Source organism: Henckelia pumila, chromosome 3 (assembly GCF_033568475.1).
Source record: "Henckelia pumila isolate YLH828 chromosome 3, ASM3356847v2, whole genome shotgun sequence".
Taxonomy (NCBI): domain Eukaryota; kingdom Viridiplantae; phylum Streptophyta; class Magnoliopsida; order Lamiales; family Gesneriaceae; genus Henckelia; species Henckelia pumila.
The window spans coordinates 196,251,455-196,269,397 of record NC_133122.1 but is presented as its reverse complement, the minus strand read 5'-3'; the positions used below and the strand labels follow the sequence as shown (position 1 = coordinate 196,269,397).

Here is a 17,943-nt window from a genome sequence, read left to right as displayed (position 1 = left end):
AAAGAAAAAGAACTAAAGCCATGAAGATACTATACCACAACATGTATATGTATTGGCTAAGAGGTGTTGGATGAGTTTATAAACTTTCTAGAAGATATTTTAGAGCTTATAAACTGTTAAAATTTGTTTGATAATTTTTTTTTACAAAATGTTTATAAAGTGTGAAAATAACTTGTTTGACAGCTTATAATCTTAAAATTTCCAAATAATATCAGTTTTATAAATTAAAATATAACATAGTTTTATTTATTTAATATAGATATATTCTAAACTATTTTCGTATATGTATAATAATTATTTACATTATCTTTATAACAAATATCTTTTTTGGTAATTTTAAAAATAAAAAGATCTTATAATTCCAAATATGTTAACATTATTAAGTTGTTTAAAATAATTTTATCCAAACATTTTGATAGCTTATTTTAAAATAAAATAATGAAAGCTTATAAGTTCCTAAATCAGTCATAATTAGATCTAGGAGCTTATAAACTGTTTTTAATATGTTTAACACTCTATAAATAATATTTTGTGAAACTCAAGAGATCATATCAAAATAGAAAAAAAAAATTAAAAATAGAGTTTTTATAATATTTTCTTAATGTTAGAGGTGCTATGATAATTTATTTAAAACGTATCGATAAAAAGAATATTTTATTTTGATATGATAGTTATAGATAAAACAAAAAATTTATTATATTTTCTTATTAAATAAAAATTATGTATTTTTGTAATTTTATAGAGATATTTTTGGTTTATATATATATATATATATATATATATATATATATATATATGCATGTATATATGTATGAAAACTCTTGTACAATACTTTTCTGTTAAGGGGAGAAATCAAGTCACTTTCAACAAGTACAAGATGATTTATCGTCGTAAGTGCAACTGAGTCATAATCATTCCTACTGACAAGCAAACGGGACATATATAGAGCGCTTTTCAAATTGTTTGACTAATAAAACTTTATAAAAAAACATACAGGTTGCTCAAATTGTTTGACTAATAAAACTTAAAAAAAAAAATATCTAGAGGTTGCTCCCCCAAATAAAATCTCATAAATCCACTAGTACTACCCCAAAACCTGTATATAAATCAAGTACCCATCTCCAAGAAACGTATTCAGATATTCCTGACCACCTCGAACAAGAATTCCTTGATCCGGGCAGCATCCGGCAGCATCGTCCCGCCACAAATAACCTAGTTTATTTTTTTTTTGCGCGTCGAAAATGTATTTAATTTCAGCATACATTAATATTATATGAACCATTTATAATGTGTTCTATATTGTATATATATAGTACCTCCAGAAATGTAGTAAAGAGAACAGCTCCTTTGGACGTGGTAACGCTGGTATCGATGAGGTCGAATCCGAGCACAGCCATGGCTTCGATCACTTTAGTTAGCCCCCCTCTCTTCTTCTTCTCGAAAACCATCTTTATCCATAGCCTCCCTCCGTCGACTTTGATCACGTGAACTTCGGGTTTCTGCGACGTAGATTGAAACATACACATTTTATTAAATCCGACTCGTGAAAGAATATTATTGAAAACTAATTACAACAACCCGGAATTAATCAATGTTGAAGATTAATTAATGAAGAGTGATACTGTTATTCCCCAATTGTTGATGATGTCTTTTTCAATGGCTGCAGTACTAGTAGTAGTCTCCCCATCAGGTTTCATGTTTTCTCCAAGTACACAATCAGTTTCCTTGTCCATTTGGAGTAGTTGGTCGGTGAGATGGTCCACACATTTAGTTAGGTCTTCAATGTAAGCTATGGCATCAGTGATTATGGTTGCTTTATTCATCTAAATCAAACGGTAAATCGTTATATATATCGATTAATAATGTATGTTCAAGTTGACCCGCGATTAGATTTTATGTTATACATATATGATATATCATGTACATGTTGTTGCTTGACGATATATAATTATATAATATTGTCCGGATATGGAAAAATTAATATTGTTTCTTGCCTTGGTGATGACCGGGACTAGAGATCGTAGCTCAAGTTGGCGATCACTGAGTTTCTTGCGGCGTCTGCGTTCGGCTTCGAGGTTCTTGGATTTGAATTTTCGGTCATGATCTTGATAAGTATTGAGATTTTTAATGTTGTCTTCATGATTGTAAGTAAATGGCTCTAGTTGTTCCATTAATGGGGATATATTTGTTAAGCTGAAAATGGATTGGGAGAGGAGAAAGAGGCTTTAATTTGTATATATAAGCGTTTTTCACAAGATTGGACCCTTTGTTTTTGTTTATTTAATCTAGTTTGTTTAATTATATAAATGGTGAGAGGTGGGAATCTTCTTGTTGCAGTTGGTTAAGCATCCAGTCAACATACCAGTGGCTTTGGGAGTTGAGAGGCATCTTTTAGCATGACAGATACAGTGAGAATTGGCTGCTTTATTTATTATTATTATTATTATTATTATTATTATTAAGATATTTTATATTTTAGACGTTCTGTCAAATAAGGAATGACATATATATATATATATAATTATTTTAATGTTAAATAATGTTTTTTTTTTAAATTAGTTTATCATGATCAAAATATTCTAACAGTTAATATGATAAAAAAAGAATTTATTTTATAAAATTTAAACACTGAAATAATATATGCAAGCTATCAGTATATACAGAAATAAGTAAAAATACCATAGTATTTCAATGACTATATATCAATGTGATAATGTTAAATAATGTTTTAATTAAATTAGTTTATAACGATCAAAATATTCTAACAAAATGATTAAAAAAAAGAATTTATTTTATGAACTTAAACACTAAAATAATATATGCAAGCTACCAATATATATAGAAATAAGTAAAAATACCATAGTATTTCAATTACTATATATTAATAAATGTGATAAAAGTAATAATATCAAATGTGATTCGTGAGCTGATGCTAACTCAGCTGTACCAGTGAGTTTCTAACTATAATCTTCGATTTGTTACTTCTGTTGAAATGGGCAAGTACAGTCTACAGACAGCTTTTCTCATTATTATTATTATTATTATTATTATTATTATTATTATTATTATTATTAATCTCCAGGTTTTTTTTTATTTATCCATTTTTTTATTGATCCATTTTTTCATTATTGAAGTGTTATTTATTGTTGCACAAAACCTCTTGTTAGATCGTCTCACAGCTTAATTTTGTAATGCGGATCTCATATTCAACTAGACCATGAAAAATTTACTTTTTATGCCAGATGATCACTTTTACTTTATATATAGATTAAGTTGGCAGTATCATCCGCGAGACGCCACACAAGAAAAATACCTTTGTTGTTGTTGTATTAATGTTGGTGAACTTTTTTTAATTATTATTTTATTTATTTGACATATTGATTTCTAAAACTTTAGGCTCCGTTTGATAGCCTATATTATTAATATGTGTATAACTTATCCTATCAAATTCCACGTTCTTCTCATCATATTATTTATCCATCTATTAATTTATTTTACATCAATCAAATCATCAATTATTTATCTTATTACATCAATCAAATCATTTAATTTAAATTAATATATTATCCCTTATAAATAATATTATTCATATTTTATTTATTGTTAAAAGGGTAAAATAGTAATTTGTCATTTTTAATATAAAATTTTATCAATCAAATCAATAAATTATAATCCATCAATCAAATCAAATATTATATTCACTATCATTTTTTATTTATTTTTATTACATTATATTACTTATTTATATATTATTTATCCCATCATATCTACCAAGCGGTACCTAATAATATTCGAAGACCAAAATCAATATCCAGTTCTAATAATCTAAGCAAGTACATACATAAAAGTCATATTATGAAAATTAATTTGATATGAATATCGAATATATCCCCTTGCGGAAAACGGGTGTTTCAGGAAATTTCACAAAAATAGAAATTGGTCATTTACTTTGGAACTCATTAGCTTTGTTTTGAAAAACAAAGCTGATAATTCATTTTCGATCCACTAAAAGATTGATAGTTTTTACGTTTTTCAACCCCAAAATTCGAGACAACTTCTACATAATTTAATTCAAATCCAAAACACAGTGATTATGTTTTTGAATAAATAAATGAAAATGTTTCTGGTCACTTTTACTCTCAATTTTTTTTATTTAATCCAAAAATATATATCTTTACATTCATTCACACCATCAAATGACAACCTTTATCTCTTCACTTTATTTTTCTCATTATTTGCCACTATAAATCTAATAACTTATTGATTAAAGCATAATCTTTTGCAAACACCATAAAAATTTTATGAGATATTATATTAAATTAAAAATTTTAAATTTATCTGAATAATTAGAAAGAGAAATTAAAAAATCAAAATAAATAAATTTTGAGGTATCATACCATACGATTATTGTATGGGATTAGAGGCGAAGAAGGGTCAGACGGTCAGTGTTTGATTAATCTTCCTTTGGTCAAAAGTCAAAACCCCCAGCACTCAGCAGCCGCCCAATGTCCTCCCTTTCTTCTCTGCTCCGCCGTAGTTTCTCCGCCGCAGCCACATTCGAGTCCCCCTCGATCAAATCTCTTTCCGAGGACCTCTACAAAGAACGGGATCTCAAAAGACTTGTCCAAAAATTCAAGCGCTACTCCACTTCTGACCGCTTCCGCGCCAAGGCAGGAATATATGAGACAACCGTACGCCGCCTAGCTTCCGCGAAACGCTTCCGATGGATTCAAGAGATTCTCGAACACCAAAAGGAGTTCAAGCATGACGTCTCCAAAGAGAACTTCAATGTCAGGCTCATCAAGCTGTATGGCCAATCAGCCATGTTCGATTGTGCCAAGAAAGTGTTCGATGAAATGCCGGAGAGGAATTGTGAGAGAACTGTGAAGTCTGTGAATGCACTTTTGTCCGCATGCGTTAATGCTGGAAAGTACGATGAAATTGAGGATATTTTCAAGGATATGGAGATAAAGTGGAAGGTGAAGCCGGACGTGGTTTCATATAACATTGTGATTAAAGGGTTTTGTGAAATGGGGAAGGTGGAGAGAGGGTTGGCTCTTTTTGATGACATGGTGAGAAAAAGTGGAGTGAACCCAGATTTGATCACGTTCAATACTCTTCTTAATAGGCTGTACGAGGATAAAAGGTTTGGTGATGGCGAAAATATGTGGAAGCAAATGGTTAAATGGAACTTAATTCCGAATATTAGAAGTTATAATGCAAGGCTTGTTGGGTTGGTCAATGAGAAAAAGTTTGATGAAGCAGGCAAATTGATCAATGAAATGGGTCAAAATGGAATAAAGCTCGATTTTTTTACTTATACGGCTATAATCAGAGGGTATTGTAATGAGGGAAACATGAATGAGGTGAAAAAGTGGTATTCAAAAATGGCTAGATGTGATTGTGTACCAGATAGAGCATTGGTTGGGGCAGTTCTTTCGTTTGCTTGCGACCATGGAGATTATGATTGGTGCTTCGAGCTTTGCAATGAGTTGTTTGAGAGAAAGTGTCTTGTTGACTCAGGGGTGTTGCAAAAGGTGGTAGATAGTTTGTTGAAGGTCTCTAGAATTGTAGAGGCTACAAAGATTGTTCAAATGGGGAAGACAAATGATTATTGTCTTTATAAACTTAAACTAGCATGATTTGGTATCTTTGTTCTTCTTTTGTAGTTCAAGAACTTCAAGGAACAATTTTTGTGGTTTTTTTATTCCTGATCATTGCCCGAGTTATCCATTGTAGCAGAACTGAATAAAAACTTCTTGACTTTATTTGACATTTATTGATCAGCATCTTTCATACTGATTGAAGTTTAGTTGAATTTTGCATTAGTTTTCATTGTTGCAAATGGATAGATATGCATAATCTGGTTAATCTTCAATCACAAAGTAATCCCCTTTTCCCTTCAAGTACGCCACTGATTGATCATATATTTCTTCAATTCCATACTCAAACTTGAACCCATTCAGAAGTTTGTCTGATGAGATTATCAATTTGGCTTTCGATGGGACCTCTTTCCTAAACTGAAGTTATCAACTTGGCTTCCGATGGTCCGTCTCCTAATCTAAGCAAGTACATACATGAAAGTCATATTATGAAAAGTAATTTGATATGAATGTCGAATATATCCCATTTCGAAAACGGGTGTTTTTGGAAATTTCACAAAAATAGATTATTGTGTCCGGGAAAAATCGCGTAGTCGGGGACGACTGCTCGGGCAAATAATAGGAGAGTTCGGATAGGTGATAGCCAAGTGATCGGATCACTACAAGAAAAACGGCTAAAGACAACGCTTTTTCCACGTTGTTAATGTCCCCGAAAAGCGTTGTCGTAGCCAGTGTTGTAAAAGACCACGCTCAAAGACAACGCAGAAAAAGCGTTGTCGTATCTAAAAAAAAACAACGATTTTTAAGCATTGTCTTTTATAAAAAGCGTTGTTGTTTTTTTTCAAAAACAACAACGCTTAAAAAAGCGTTGTCTTTGTTCAAATAAAAAACAAAAAAAAAAATTTAAATTCACAAATTTTCAATATTATAAATCATTCTAAATTCAAGGATTTGTAAAATAAAATTTAATATAGAGTCTTTCAATATTATAAATCATTCAAATATAAAAATAATCGAATTCTAATATACAATCGTCCAATATTATAAATCATTCAAATATAAAAAATAATTGAATTCTAAATCAATGAACACTAGGGAAAAACTATGCATTAATCTCGAAAAACTTTGATTCTTCCCTTCAGCACATGTCCCCGAGCTTTCATAAAATCCGCTACAATCTCTTATCTTTTAATTTGTATCTCCATACTGTAAATTATTAAAAATAAAAACAAACAAACATAAAACAAATATGAATACAAATATTAAAGCAATTTGAATGCATTTGCGCAAAAGCCTTAGTGCCTTACCTGCAGTGTTTGAGTTGGATAGTGGCAAGCTTTTAGCGCATGATAATCATCAATTTCTGCGGCTCTCCGACTAATCTCCAATGCATGACGAGCATCTCCAGAAACAGCTGCCACCTGAAATTAAAATAAGCATACAAATATATCACCTCAATGCTTGTATTAGCCATTTTCAAGAAATCCGCCTCTTGTATACATATTACTCGATGACGCATTCGGAGTTCGAGTCCTGCCTTGCAGGATGTGGTGGGGGAATGAAGCATTTCTCGTTTGCTTAGGCACAGGAACACTTGTTAGTTTCAAGCCTTCGGAGCTTAGCTGCAGAAGCACTGCTGATAGGGGCTCGGATCCGCCGATCAGGATTGGTACTAGACCGCTGTACTCCAGTCTTGAAATGAACGGATGTATATAGGTTTCAATTACTGATGCTAGAGTTGTTCTTGGTCTGCAAAGGAATGGATTCATCCACAGGTGAAGGATGTCTGGTCTTAAATATATATTTGAAATTAATATTCATGTTGAAAATACATTGGCATTAAATTTTGTTTTCCTAAAAATGGATTTCATACCTTCTTGTACATTTTTCAACAAAATCCTAAAAACAAACGTAATCCAAACACAATTTGCCCCATTAATTTCTCCACATACACATTACTTTCGTACCACTCTTTTTATTTTTGCCATTTTCAATACAAAAAATAAACACACAAAAAAAAGAAAGAAAGGAACTCAAACACAACCTTAATCATTTGACAAGATCTCATACTGTCCAAACTTGACTAAAACAGAAAGAAATTTGCTCCCTATAGCGATTCCAATTAAAAAAATGGAAAGGTTGAAATATGACCTCGGTTAATTGCTTTTGTTTTTGTTTTTTTCTTTTTCAAAATGTCCTTGAAACATAGATAAAAAACAAAATTTGATACATACAATACACATATGTAAACACTAATTAATTAGGCCATTTTATTAATATGTGTAGCTTGGAGCCTTCCATCTAGCATTTCTTGGTCCACTACCATTTTCCCATCTTTTGAAAGGATTTTTCCCTTGGCCATCTCCGACTCTCAACTAATCCAGGCAGTACAATTGTAATTCCTATATCTGATTCGAACTCGACTCGCATGGTTTCAAAGAAAGTACGAGAAGTAAGAAAAATCCGAGAAAAGTACCTGTTTTCCCGAACACCTTGAGATTGAAATGCCCATATGCTTAAAGCCCATTCCACTGCGGAAAAGCTGAGAAGTAAGAAAAATCAACACTGCTACTCCACAAAAAATAAATCGTGATTCTCACATACATTTCCTCGAAATATATTACACAGATCTCGAACTCGGATCAGATCCAAGACGCATTGTTTGAGCACTTTGCAATCACCAAGTAACCAAAGTTAATAACGGCTGCATGACAGTAAAGGAAGATACATTGACATAGAGAAACTTACAACATTATGATATTCTAAATATCGTTTTACTTTATATGATGAAGTAAAGGAATTTAACATGAATGAGGATGTAAAAGGCAGCAAGACACAAAGGAAAAACAAGAAATTGAATATGGAATTTTGTTTTGACTCATTTAAACATAACTTCATGTTAGTTTCGACTTAAAGGCATGGACCAAATCTATGAACACATCCTTAAAAACACAACTTCAAAATGCCTTTACAAGAATATTTAAAATCATGAAATTTTCAAATCCTACACATATTTATGTTTAGTGCATCTGCATTAGATTGCACTAAAATGATTACTAAAGAAAACAAATAATATAGGTATCAATATATTCAATGTAAAAACAAAAATTAAAAATAGGGAAATCTAAAAAATTGATTCCTCAGCCCTTGGATATCATTCCTATGCTCAGATTCACATGTATCATGTCTAGGTTCTCCAACTGCAAAAGACGAGATAACCAAGCAAACAAACGATATCCTCATTTTCATTCTCTTCCCCCAAATACATTTCACCTCCTCATAGCTTTTCATCGATCCAAAAGATACAGTCATATAAATTAATTTTATTCAATAATTTCTCATATGATTCGAGTCATTTGGCATTTACAGTTGTAATTGTATTTACTCAAAACAAAATTAAACATGTATTTTATTCATTTCAATTTAAGTGGATCACAAAAGCATTACTAACTACTGAAGCATAAGAGCAATGCTTTTTTTATTTTCTACAACCAAATACTGGGAAAGAGGGAACAAAAACTTTAGAGATGAAAGATATAAATGGCTAATTATATAAAATGCGACTAAAGTTTTCAATGATGCAACAAAATATGTAACCAGTAACCATCCAATGAGGACGTGGGTATGGGTATTTTTTATTTAGTGAAATTTCTCTTTAAGAGGATCTTTAATCATTCTAGGAATATAAACTTAAATATTTAAAATGATAAGTCATTTTCTTCCATCATATAAACTTCCTCACCGATAAGGGCTTGCCACATCTACAGAGTTGAACGTAACTACTCTCAAAGTTATTAACCAGATATGACAACTCAAAAATTCAAATTCAAATAAACAAAAGCAACATACTTTATTTATGTACAACACCTTTATGAATAAAACATACCCATTATCCATCACTGAACGCCTTAGAGAAGTTCTGGCTTCCCCTGGCCTTCCTTCTTTCTTATTCTCCATCTCCCGAGCCTGGGAATTGCAAGCAAACGAATTAACTATATTACGGTAAGGGGGAGTGGGAATGAACAAATAATAGTAGATTGGGTAAAAGTTAGCATAATAATAAGCATAATGTACAGCCTTATGATGGGATTTTTTAAAAATAAAACATAATCACTCTACAAACACTAATGGGAGGGGAAAAAAAATCCTTTAGATGGTAAAAGCTAAATATCATCCTCGTTCACCCCTGAAATCAACTGCCCAAGCAAGGAGTGGAACTGCAGCAGTACTACATTCAAAATACTTTTTTTAAGAACAACTTTATATAATACTTCTTGGCAAGAGGAGGAGGACTTGAGTACCATAGGCGGCATTAATTACTGGGAAAAGAGTTTAAACAACAACGAGGAGGAACCAATTACCAAGATAATGGAGATACAGCTGCTCACGTGTCAGGTTTTTGACACCGTAACAGCTGTGAAAAGAACGTATGTTAGCCTTCAGGCACTTCTCCTGGGATCCCGAAAGAATGCGTGTCGCCGACGTATCTGTGGTGGCTGAGATACAGAGGCTGGGCCTTCTCAGGGAGAGGTTCAGGCGTAGCATCCGTGGAACGGAGACTCTAAGGGAAAAAGAATTTAAAAAATCAGAGAAACCCCAATTCCTATTCAACGCAAAATTTTTAATTAAATTGCAAAATATAAAAATAAAAATAATGTGATAGAACAAACGAGAAAGAAATAAATACACACCAACTACTGTACACGCCGGAGCACAACAAAGAAGAAGAGTGTAGCCGACCTTTCCACCGAGCCGCGTCGCCGGAGTCGCCACGTACCCGATCAAGGAAATCCGGAAGGTCTGCGAAGAAGTTCGTCAACTACAAGAGCGTGGATCAGATTGGAAATCCATGATTAAGCAGCAAAAATCGACGAATGATGGAAAGGAGCAAGATGGAATCTAATGTTGAGCAAAAACGAGAGGGAGAAACCGCACAAGGGTTTGGGGATTTTGGGTTTATTTTTTCAACGTGAAGGGTAGATGTAATTTAAGTTTTATTAAAAAAAAATTCATCTACATCGCTTTTTAAAAAGCGTTGTTGTACATAGAAAAAAGACGTTTATAGACAACGCTTTTTTAAAAGCGTTGTCTTTGACCTTAAAAAACGCAAATAGACAACGTTTTTTTTAAAAGCGTTGTCTTTGATGAATATAAAATATATATAGACAATGATTTTCATTAAAAGCGTTGTAATTTTAAAAAAAAACAACACTTTTTACAAAAAGCGTTGTCTTTTAAGTGTTGTGTTTGAGCATTTTTGTTGTAGTGGATGATTGCTATTTTCTATATATGAATCTGCATGCACTCAAACAAAAGCACGTTATCGGGGAGCCGAAAGATTTTCCGGTGTGACCACTCTCAATCTTAAGTCCGTAAAAGGAAATTGTATATGTTGGAAAATCTAGAGAAAAAATGTAAAGAATATATGTAATTTTGAATATAGTGAACATACTCCCTGTTATATTTGCTTGTGTGGTATTAATAAGATCCGGAGAGAACAATTTCTTTGAAATTCTCGAATAGTAAGAATCGTGGCTTGTACTACGAAAGTACTCGAGAATGGGGCGACCCGAGGAGGACGTGCTCTTGAGTAATAGTTGATGTCGGTTTAGGATTGACCCAGTCTTAAGATCTCCGTTAGTTATCTGACTACCTATACTCTATCTTGCTAACCTTTCAGGCCAGATATTTGGCTTCGGGCCCTTGCCTTACCTTGATTTCCCGACATCGTAAGCTCTACATCCTTCCTACCCTAGCATTTCACTTCGACCTGAGTTCGATGATAACAAGGGATATTCCCGGGGTATCAATAGAAATTTGACATTTACTTTGGAACTCATTAGCTTCGTTTTGAAAGGGAAAAAAAACCATGTTTGACATTAAAAAAAACAAAAGCGGTAATTCATTTTCCAAAAAAGAATCATTGTTTTTCAAACTTTTTCTGTTTTTCTATTGGTCCCAGGTGCGACATCACGAGATAAAAACTATGGAAATTGAAGAATAAATAGACACCGAGATTTACGTGAAAACCCCCCAAAAATTATTAGGGTAAAAACCACGGGCAAGACCAAAAGATCACTATAATATTTGGAGAATTACAACCTCTCTCTGTGTTTCCAAAGAGACACTCACTCTCTTAATACAGGAGAAAACCTATCTCATAAATATATATAGAAACACACTCAATTGTATTGAATGTTATTTAATCTGAAGAAGAAACTCAGAATGGGATGATGGAAATGAGGAGCAGAGGCATCTATTTATAGGAGGGGATTCTTGTCTGAACGCAAAAAACACAATTCAATTCTGAATTGTTTTTGCCATCATACGTTTCAACTTTTGCACAGCTGCCAACATGAGTTGTCCACATGCATTTAATGCCACTTGCCAACATTTTTCCCACTTGGAGATTTGATTGAGAATCAAACACATCTCCACACATTCTTTCAATCTTGCCATTCCCGCTGCTTACGTTTCTGCTAGGCCACATGAGGATCTACACCATTCGAACTTCTCTGTGCTCACTGGCTTGGTCAGAATATCAGCTATGTTATCCTTCGTATGGATCTTCTGCATATCCACACTTCTTTCCTCTACTAATTCTCGTACAAAGTGAAATTGAACTCCAATGTGTTTAGTCCTGGAATGAAAGGCTGGATTCTTTGCAATGTGCAAGGCACTCTGACTGTCACAAAACAGAGGAATATTTTCTTGTTTGTGCCCAAGCTCCTCCAATAACCTTTTAATCCATATTGCCTCCTTGCAAGCTTGAGTAGCTGTCATGTATTCTGCCTCCTTTGTAGATAATGCCACAACTGTTTGCAGTTTTGAAACCCAGATGACTGCACCTCCTACAATTGTAAACACATAACATGTAGTAGATTTTTTTTTATCTGGATCACCTGCATAGTCTGAATCCACATAGCCTCTGAGTGTAAAATCTAATCCTCCAAAACATAATGCAGCATTCGAGGTATCCTTAATGTATCTAAGGATCCTCTTAACTGTGCTTCAATGCTCTTGTCCAGGATTCGCCATATACCGACTGACTGCTCCCACTGCTTGTGCAATGCCTGGTCTAGTACAAATCATAGCGAACATTAAAATTCCCACTGCTGATGCATACGGTACTCAAGACATCTCCATTTTCTCTGCTTCACTGCTAGGACACATCTCAGAAGATAACTTGAAGTTAATAGGAAGAGGGGTTGAAACTGGCTTACTATCTTGCATGTTGAAGCGCTGCAAGACTTTCTTCAAATAATTTTTCTGGGAAAGCCAAATCTTCCTATTACTTCTGTCTCGGTGAACTTGCATCCCAAGAATCTTGTTTGCGGGTCCCAAGTCCTTCATATCAAATTTCCTAGCCAACTGTGCCTTCAATTCTTGGACCCGATCTTTGTTGGGGCCTGCTACCAACATGTCGTCCACATACAATAGCAAAATGATATAATCATCATTACCAGACCTCTTGAAATACGTACAAGGGTCTGCACTGAGTCTGTTGTACCCAAGACTCATGATATAGGAATCAAATCTCTTGTACCAAGACCTCGACGCCTGATTGAAACCGTACAGAGATTTGTTCAACCTGCAAACCAAGTTCTCATTTTCCTTTTCTACAAAAATTTCTGGCTGGAGCATATAGATTTCTTCTTCAAGATCACCATGAAGAAATGCTGTTTTCACATCTAACTGTTCTAGATGTAGGTCAAACACCGCACACATTGCCAATACTACTCTGACTGTTGAAAGTCAAACAACAGGAAAAAATATCTCATTGAAGTCGGTTCCTTCTTTCTGAGCGTACCCTTTGACAACCAATCTTGCACGATACCGCTCTACTTGGTTATTGCCATCACGCTTGATCTTATAGACCCATCTGTTATCGATAGCTTTCCTCCCTCGTGATAGTGTAACAAGATCCCAAGTTTTATTTTTTTCCAATGCTTCCAATTCTTCCTGCATTGCTGTCATCCACAGGGATACATCCAAGCTTTGAGTAGCCTCATGGAAACTCGATGACTCACCATCCTCTGTTAACAGACAATATGAAATGTTGCTTTCAGTGATATAATCTGAAAGCCAACCTGATGGTCTTCTCTCTCGAGCTGACTGCCTCACTTTGGAAACATCTGACTCAACTGGTTCTTGTACCTCGTGCTCTGGTACTGCTTAACAAGAAACTTGATCTTTGTCTGTCTTATTTTCCACCTGAATGATAGTAGTTTCTGAATTCAGTGTGCCTTTGTCTTCCTTTACTTTATTTTCCTCAAAGATAACATCTCTGCTGATGATAAGCTTGTGGACAGTAGGATCCCACAAGCAAAGCCCCTTTACTCCATCAGCATAGCCCAAGAAGATACACTTTCTGGATTTGAAATCCAACTTCAATCTTTCTTGTTCATTGTACATAACATACACCGGACTTCCAAATGTATGTAACCGAGAATAATCAGCTGGCTTGCCAGTCCACACCTCCAACGGAGTCTTCAAATCAATCGCACTGAAGGAGAACTATTGATGATATAAGAAGCGATTTTGACTGCTTCTGCCCAAAATGACTTGGCTAGACCCGCAGTACTTAACATGGCCCTTGTTCTGTCCAACAAAATTCTGTTCATCCGCTCCACCACTCCATTCTGCTGAGGCGTGTAAGCCGTCATGAATTGCCTTTTGATGCCTTCATACTGACAGAAATCATCAAATTCATCACTGGTATATTCTTCTCCATTGTCAGTCCTCAAACACTTGATTTTCTTGTCAGAATCAAGTTCAACCCACGCTTTGAAAACTTTGAAGACTTCAAAAACATCTGATTTCTTCTTGATTGGATAAACCCAACATCTCCTAGAGAAATCATCAATAAACGAGACAAAGTATCTCACTCCTCCTAGGGATACCACCGGTGCTTGCCAAACATCAGAATGAATCAGCTCCAATATGCCTTTTCTTTTGGCAGTATATCTGCCAAACTTTAATTTGTATTGTTTACTGGTAACACAATGCTCCCAAAAGGGTAGAGTCACTTTTGTAAGCCCCGGCAACAGCTTCCGTTCAGAGAGAATCTTCATTCCTCGTTCTGACATATGCCCAAGCTTTCTATGCCACAACACTGTTGATTCTTCTCACGAACCAATTGATGCAACAACTATTTATGTCTTTTTGTGTGTTTCCCCCAACAATACATACAGATTTGCAGCAACTTTTCCCGCCTTCATAACCACAAGTGCTCCTTTCACAATCTTCATGATTCCTTTCTCTATACGAGTTTTGCACCCAATATCATCCAATTACCCCAAAGACAAAAGATTCTTTGTCAAGCCCTTCACATGTCGTACCTCCTGTATGGTGCGAATAGTGTCATCAAACATTTTGATTTTAATGGTATCGACCCCAGCGATTTCCAAGGCACGATCATTTCCCATGAATACAGATCCTCCTGAGACTGGTTCATACTGATCAAACCATTCTCTCCTTGACGTCATATGCCACGTCGCTCCTGAATCCATAATTCATGCATCACAAAATTTGTGTCTCCTTCCGCAACTGTTGCTGCTTCGCTGAATAATATTTCACCACTGCCTAAAGTACTGGCCACATTTCCTTGAGATCTTTTCTCATTCCAATTTTGATCGTCCGTGACGTCCACCGGTCTATCTCCAATAGCTGCCAAGCAACGCACCTTTGTTAGAATTGCTTGCACCTTCAATTTTCACAGCAAAAAATTGCTCCCATTGAACTTTTCTATATCGTATTTTGCCGACATCTTGACTACAAGAATCATGCCTTATAAAATCTTCAAAAAAATCTTTTCTGATGTGGAAGATCAGTCACAGCTGCAACCACAGAGCATACTCAGAATTTTAAGAAATTTTATGCCAAGGCTCTGATACCACTTGTTGGTCCCAGGTGTGGCATCACGAGATAAAAACTATGGAAATTGAAGAATAAATAGACACCAAGATTTACGTGAAAAACCCCCAAAAATTATTAGGATAAGAACCACGGGCAAGACCAAAAGATTCTACTATAGTATTTGGAGAATTACAACCTCTCTCTGTGTTTCCAAAAAGACACTCACTCTCTTAATACAGGAGAAAACCTATCTCACAAATATATATAGAAACACACTCAATTGTATTGAATGTTATTTAATCTGAAGAAGAAACTCAGAATGTGATGATGGAAATTAGGAGCAGAGACATCTATTTATAGGAGGTGATTCTTATCTGAACGCAAGAAACACAATTCAATTCTAAATTTTTTTTGCCATCATACGTTTCAACTTTTGCATAGCTGCCAACATGAGTTGTCCACATGCATTTAATGCCACTTGCCAACATTTTTGTAGCGATCCAGCCCGGATCCACTACCTAATCAGAGTTTAGGAGCATAATTAAACATGCATTAAATAAATCGCTGCGAAAGACTTAAGTTAAAACAGACCGACAGAATACAACCGGATAAATAAATTCGATTATACAACCCAATCGAAATAAATAACCCTAAAAGCAAAACCTTCAGCTAAATCCTGCTGTCTTCACTGGTCACTGGCTACTCCAAGCTCCTGGTGCCCAACCATGCACCTACAACTGCCCCGTCGAATGGGGTGTCCAGACATACAGAAACACTGGACGTGAGCTCTAAGCTCAATACGAAAGCAATGATATATATTTTATATGCAACACATAAGTGACTTCAAAAATCAGGGTTAAATCACTTTCTCTGGGCGCCTGGAATACACAGTACCGGGCTAGAGAGCGACTCCGCGTGGTACTCGTATATTCCCATGACACAAATCCTCAGGAAGAATCGCCTCGACTGATGAAAACTATCATGACTCACATCATCCCGATGCAGTCTCCGTAAAAACATATGCATGTGCTAAAGCCGTAAAACATGGTAAAACATATAGCACATACTCATGCAACACATATAATATATATCATGCTGACCATCTCAGTCAGTACTTACGTACCTTACTACAGGCAAATCCTAGCAGTCCCACTCTAGGTTCCAAGCCTATCATCAACTCTACAATGCAAATATCCATGCATCATTCAATAAGCTCTAAAAGCCTTAAATAAGCTATTGCATACTCCTAAATAATTTAAGGAGACCATAGCTATATCTGCGTCCGTCGTCAGCCCACTGATGGCGACTATCCCGCAACTAGGGGCACACCCCTGCTGCAGCTCCACAGCTTTGAGCACTGCTCCGCTACACGAGCACTGCCCCGCTACTATGTCAGACACTGTCTGACTATACTAAAATATATTTCATACTCCAACTCTAAAATAAGAGTACCCAAAACCCAAAATAGAGCTACTAGGGCGAAGGAGAGGAATTCGGAATTGGCAAGAAATGAGGAGCTCGGACCCTATATTTATAGACGTCTATCGGAAGCTCCGTTCCTCGATCGGACGTTCCGTTCCGGCAGATCGGAAGCTCCGTTCCCCGATCGGACGCTCCGTTTGCCACGTGTCAATTCGGTCCACATGCAACCACACACCTGTCACCGACAGCCATCGGAAGCTCCGTTCTTGATTAGACGCTCCGATCGTCGATCGGACGCTCCGATCCTAGATCGTTGCTTTCGATCCCACTCGAGTCTTGGAACCCTCTAAACCAATTTCGAGTGTCCTGGATCCATTTTTTTTTGGGCTCCGTTAATCCTCCTAGAATTTTCTTAATCATGTTTTACTTAACCCAAACATGATTACATGATTAATTACTCATTAATCGTTAATCACGGATACGGGTCACTACAATTTTCAACCCCAAACAATTATTCTTTTTTCTGGTCACTTTTACTCTCAATTAATTCAAAATTATCATTTATTCATTCACACCATCAAACGACAAACTTTATCTTTTCCACTTTAATAAAAGATATTTGATCAGAAACACCCACTTGAAAGTTATTCAGTTTTCATTTTTTTTTCCAAATACTAGTAATTTTTTTCCTCATTCTTTGCCACTATAAATATAATAACTTATTTAAACCATAATTTTTTGCAAACGCTATAAAAATAAGATATTATATTAAATTAAAATTTATAAATTTATCTGAATAATTATAAAGGGAAATATTTAGATCAATTTGTTGAATTTTAAATTTTGGTGATAACAAAACAATAAATCATTGTCATAGTATTTACCGTCTTATTCCTTGTAAAACAGGTATCAACCGCTGGCAGTACTTACACTCAAAATGAATAACGACCGTTCAAAGAAATGAGTAACCAATCATCTAAACCGATCATGATATAAAGATCCTTATCAACCGCTTATGAGGAGCTTTAACCGATTAAAAGAATAAGCAGTATGCCTACCG

General features: G+C 35.0%; 2 protein-coding genes across 5 annotated transcripts; both read right to left on the bottom strand.

Annotated features, from left to right (window-relative positions):
* Positions 1–1,134: 1,134 nt before the first annotated feature.
* Positions 1,135–2,171, bottom strand: LOC140890300 (transcription factor DYT1). Its single transcript, XM_073298062.1, has 4 exons — positions 1,995–2,171; positions 1,623–1,823; positions 1,317–1,499; positions 1,135–1,212 (listed from the first exon to the last, which is right to left on the bottom strand). The coding sequence occupies exons 1-4, from the start codon at positions 2,169–2,171 to the stop codon at positions 1,135–1,137; spliced, it is 639 nt and encodes a 212-aa protein (XP_073154163.1).
* Positions 2,172–6,654: 4,483 nt separating this feature from the next.
* On the bottom strand, positions 6,655–10,517 carry LOC140892966 (uncharacterized). Of its 4 annotated transcripts, none has more exons than XR_012152961.1 (7): positions 10,295–10,517; positions 9,965–10,164; positions 9,490–9,569; positions 8,208–8,307; positions 8,080–8,134; positions 6,911–7,352; positions 6,655–6,809 (listed from the first exon to the last, which is right to left on the bottom strand). XR_012152961.1 is itself a non-coding variant. In XM_073302026.1 (7 exons), exons 3-6 carry the CDS (start codon positions 9,558–9,560, stop codon positions 6,943–6,945), a joined length of 468 nt encoding a protein of 155 aa, XP_073158127.1. In that variant the 5' UTR covers positions 9,561–9,569; positions 9,965–10,164; positions 10,295–10,517; the 3' UTR covers positions 6,655–6,809; positions 6,911–6,942. The 4 variants fall into 4 exon arrangements, 1 of the variants encoding a protein (XP_073158127.1); XR_012152959.1 differs by lacking the exon at positions 8,208–8,307 and having other exon boundaries at positions 6,911–7,024; positions 7,111–7,352; positions 8,080–8,145; XM_073302026.1 differs by lacking the exon at positions 8,208–8,307 and having other exon boundaries at positions 6,911–7,024; positions 7,104–7,352; positions 8,080–8,145.
* Positions 10,518–17,943: the final 7,426 nt, after the last annotated feature.

Excerpts from the sequence above, each read along its gene's own strand:
- LOC140892966 (XM_073302026.1), bottom strand. The coding sequence starts at position 9,560 with ATGGAGAATAAGAAAGAAGGAAGGCCAGGGGAAGCCAGAACTTCTCTA. Across the intron at positions 8,146-9,489 it reads CGTTCAGTGATGGATAATGG|CTTTTCCGCAGTGGAATGGG; the intron begins GTATGTTTTATT and ends CTTACTTCTCAG. Across the intron at positions 7,025-7,103 it reads AATGCGTCATCGAGTAATAT|GTGGCAGCTGTTTCTGGAGA; the intron begins GTATACAAGAGG and ends TTTTAATTTCAG.
- LOC140890300 (XM_073298062.1), bottom strand. The coding sequence starts at position 2,171 with ATGGAACAACTAGAGCCATTTACTTACAATCATGAAGACAACATTAAA. Across the intron at positions 1,824-1,994 it reads TAGTCCCGGTCATCACCAAG|ATGAATAAAGCAACCATAAT; the intron begins GCAAGAAACAAT and ends CGTTTGATTTAG. Across the intron at positions 1,500-1,622 it reads TCAACAATTGGGGAATAACA|AAACCCGAAGTTCACGTGAT; the intron begins GTATCACTCTTC and ends TCTACGTCGCAG.